The sequence below is a fragment of the Triticum dicoccoides genome, chromosome 5B, assembly GCF_002162155.2.
Source record: "Triticum dicoccoides isolate Atlit2015 ecotype Zavitan chromosome 5B, WEW_v2.0, whole genome shotgun sequence".
NCBI lineage: Eukaryota > Viridiplantae > Streptophyta > Magnoliopsida > Poales > Poaceae > Triticum > Triticum dicoccoides.
This window is the reverse complement of record NC_041389.1, coordinates 21,169,568-21,173,061: the sequence shown is the minus strand read 5'-3', so window position 1 is coordinate 21,173,061 and position 3,494 is coordinate 21,169,568. Positions and strand designations below refer to the sequence as shown.

Sequence of the window (3,494 nt, the reverse complement as noted above, 5' to 3'; positions counted from 1 at the left end):
AGCTCATATGGGAAGGGGAATGAGCTGGGGTTGGTTGTTCATTAGGTCTGATCATCTAACGTTGAGAATGAGAGGGGTGTGGACTGTGGACGGTAGTTTTGGGCCGCTGGGGCTCGACTGTTGTTTTCTCTTCTTCAGGCTTAGGCATGACGTTACAACGCTATGACGCTACAACTTTTAGCATGGAAATAGCGCGCTATAACGCGATTAGCGCTGTAATAAGCAAAATTGCTCAAACATAACAATGCCCCTTCCGGATACGCTACAGCAACGCTATAACGCCGAAGTAGCGTGCTATTTTTTTCATTATTTGTATCACATTTTACAATTGTTTTTTTAGCGTATATATTGCAGTTGTTAAATTTACGTGGGATTTTATAAATAAACTCCGAAGCATGCTGTTGATTTGTCACCCTGCGACCCCACAAACACAGAGGTAGTGGCAACAAGTAGTCGATCTACTAACCGGTGCAGGATGTTTACAGAGCAGACCTGTGCCCGCTTCTTCAGATATTCTAACTCGAAGCAAATTTCTTCAGAACAGAGCAATCTTTTATTATGGATTACCCACTTCTTCAGAGAAAACATGCTACTAAAGAATCTACTAGATCAATCTTCAGGGATTAATCATAATGCGCAAATACAAACCAAAGAATCCGAGGCGCATCTACCATAGTTCTGAATCCTACTTGACCCGCAAGGTCAGAACAGCAAAATTGATCAAGTTTATAGCAGAAACCTGCATCTATCTAAATTCTCAACAAGAATTGAAACAAGTCTACTTGGACGAGCAGCAAAGCCAAAAACGGGCGAGGGAACTGCTTGTCCTGTATTCTGAACCTGCATCTATGTATCCATATATGTCAACCTATCTATAGGCAAAAGTAGGTGTTCATTTTCGTTGCCGTTGCGTCGGAGGCGGCGAAACTTGTGAGATTATGAACTTCCTATCGCCTGGATCATGCGTATCCTCGCGTCGCAGCTTCTCTAGGCTACCTGCATTTGTACAAAACTAGTCAGATAATGCAGCTGACCGACAATCCAGTCAGACTAAATTCTCGGAATTCTGAATCAAAACAGACGAACTAAATTCAGTTTACAAGACCTCTCAAGCTTAAGTTCAGACAACCCTTTCAAGCTGGACTGAAACTTGTAAAACAGGATTCAGAGCCACCAACTCGTTGCAGAATTCAGACAACCCTTTGAAGCTCAAATTCAGTTAACACAAACAGCAGAACCAAATCAAAAGCTTCTAAAACAGAATTCAGAGCCTGATCAAACAGCCACGAAATTGCCACATGTACAAGTTCAGAAGAACCTGCAACTATCTATCTATTACTATATCCATAGGCAAAGTAAACAAGGCATCCAGTTCTGCTGCGAATTGTGATCGTATCCCGTATGGCATTGGGAACTATAGATGGACTGGGTTTGGGGTTCTCACCGCGTTGCCGGTGGGGGGAAGGAGGAGGTGAGCATAGGCGCTGCTGGGTGCGGTGCGGCCAAGGCTCCCTGCCAAGAAGCGGCGCTGCTGGGTGCGGTGCGGCCAAGGCTCCCTGCGAAGATGGAGCGATGCTGGGGGACGCCATGGCTCCCTGCCAAGAAGCGGAGCTGCTCGGTGCGGCCATGTCTCCCTGAGAAGATGAGACGCTGCCACGAAGAAAGAATCAAGAGCAAGAATGTCACGCAACAGGGCAAGAATCCGCAACCGCAAGAATCCAGCATACGTACCTGTGGGTGTACTGCTGCGGCAGCGTGCCCGACGAAGCGCAGGCTCCACGCCCACGGAGGTCGCCGTGCTCCGGGTCCGCGGGGCACCAAGGGCAGGGTCACGAGGACCAGGCGCCGCCGTGCCGATGGCGGAAGGCGCGCGGTGAGGACGATCCCCTCCTCCTCCTCCTCCTCGTCGGCGTCGGCGCCCGACCTCCTGATAATGTAGAGCAGCAGCGCCGCCCCGAGTAGTGCTGCTAGCGTGACGGCGTCGGCCCTCCGAGCCAGCCGCTCGATCAAGTCCCGCAGGTCGGGGAAGGACGGGGTGCGACTGATTCTCGACGGAGAGCTGGCCGTGAAGCGACTCATGCCCTTTGCCAGCTTCTTCCCCTTCTTGAGCCAGCCGTAGATCCTCGCCAGCCACCTGACCACCTCCTCGTGCTCCTGGTCCGTCATGGCACGCGGCGGGAGCCTGGCCGCAAGAAGGAGCGGGGCGCGGGGAGGAAGAGGCAAGAGTACCGGTGGGCGGCGTGGAAGGGGGAGGAATACGCGTGCCGCTTCCATGGCGGCAGGCGCGGAGGCGGGTGGAGGCTGGAGGTGGGAGGAGGATGGAGGGGGCACGGAGGTTGGAGGTGGGAGGCTGGAGGGTGGAGGTGAGAGGAGGCGGCAGGGCCGACGAAGCCGCCGGTGGTTTTATAGGGGTATGGAACTGGCGGTTACGCTGGTTGTTCCAGAATCGCGAAGCCAGGCGGAGCGGGCCGGCGTCCTCGACCAAGTGCGAGTGCCGCCGCATTTCGTCGAGCGACTCGTGTGCGCCGAAGTGCGCCCAACCATATTGGAATTCAAGAAGAGGGGGAACCAAATTGGAGCGCAAATCCACCCTAAGAAAAGCTCTCCACAAATCCGTCGCGGTTGCTATCCCGGCGTCCATGGCGCCGACGTACGGTCGGGCGTCCTGGCAGTTTCGATCATAGGGACTCCTCCGCCGAAACATGGTCGACTTGGCTTCTCTGCTCTGGCGGTTGGTTCGATCGTCCATCTCCGACAGGTTGTGGGTTCCACAGCATGTGGACATTTTATTTTTTTGATTCACCTGAATCATCTTTCTTCCCATCCCAAAAATCCACAGAATCAATAACTCCCGAACATACCACATTTTTGGACCTTGGTCCGGACGCCTCCCGCACCGTCAAATTTTCAGCACGAATCTTAGAGCAACAAGGTTATCCATGTCGGATTATTTTTTCGCTAGAAGAAACTGCGCGTCGTCGCGAACGCAGCCAGCTGCACGCCTCTTATCCATTCAGCCCCTCATCACTATGCAGACCACCGCCCACCACTCTCTCTCCCCCTCTCCCTTTTCCCCCACCCCCACCACTAATTTCGTCGTTGTCGCGCGACGAGGCCACGCGGCCGTGTATCCGGGAACAAGGGGCGGCGCACCCTGCCACAGCTGCCCCGCGCCACGCCATGCATGTAGTTGCTCAGCCCGCATCGGCCGTGCATAGATGGGCACCTCGCGTCGTAGCTGCCCCGTTGCGCTTCACGTGGAGGTGCTCTGTCGGCCCGCATCGGCCGCGCAAGCAGGAGCACCAGGAGGCACCCCGGCGCGGCCGTGCATTGATGGGCAACTCACCGTCGTGGCTGCCCCCATCGCCTCACGCGTGGACAACAGCCCGCGTCGGTCGTGCGAACAGGAGCACCAGCAGGCAGCGGCGGCTGCGAATGGTGGGGGTTGTCAGGAATCCCTAGTTTCTCGATCTCTCTCTGACAAAGATGAACAC

General features: G+C 54.6%; 1 protein-coding gene across 1 annotated transcript; it reads right to left on the bottom strand.

Moving 5' to 3' along the window:
- Window positions 1-890: 890 nt before the first annotated feature.
- LOC119308923 lies at window positions 891-2,166 on the bottom strand. Its single transcript, XM_037585079.1, has 3 exons — window positions 1,732-2,166; window positions 1,445-1,650; window positions 891-996 (listed from the first exon to the last, which is right to left on the bottom strand). Exons 1-3 carry the CDS (start codon window positions 2,164-2,166, stop codon window positions 993-995), a joined length of 645 nt encoding a protein of 214 aa, XP_037440976.1. The 3' UTR covers window positions 891-992.
- Window positions 2,167-3,494: the final 1,328 nt, after the last annotated feature.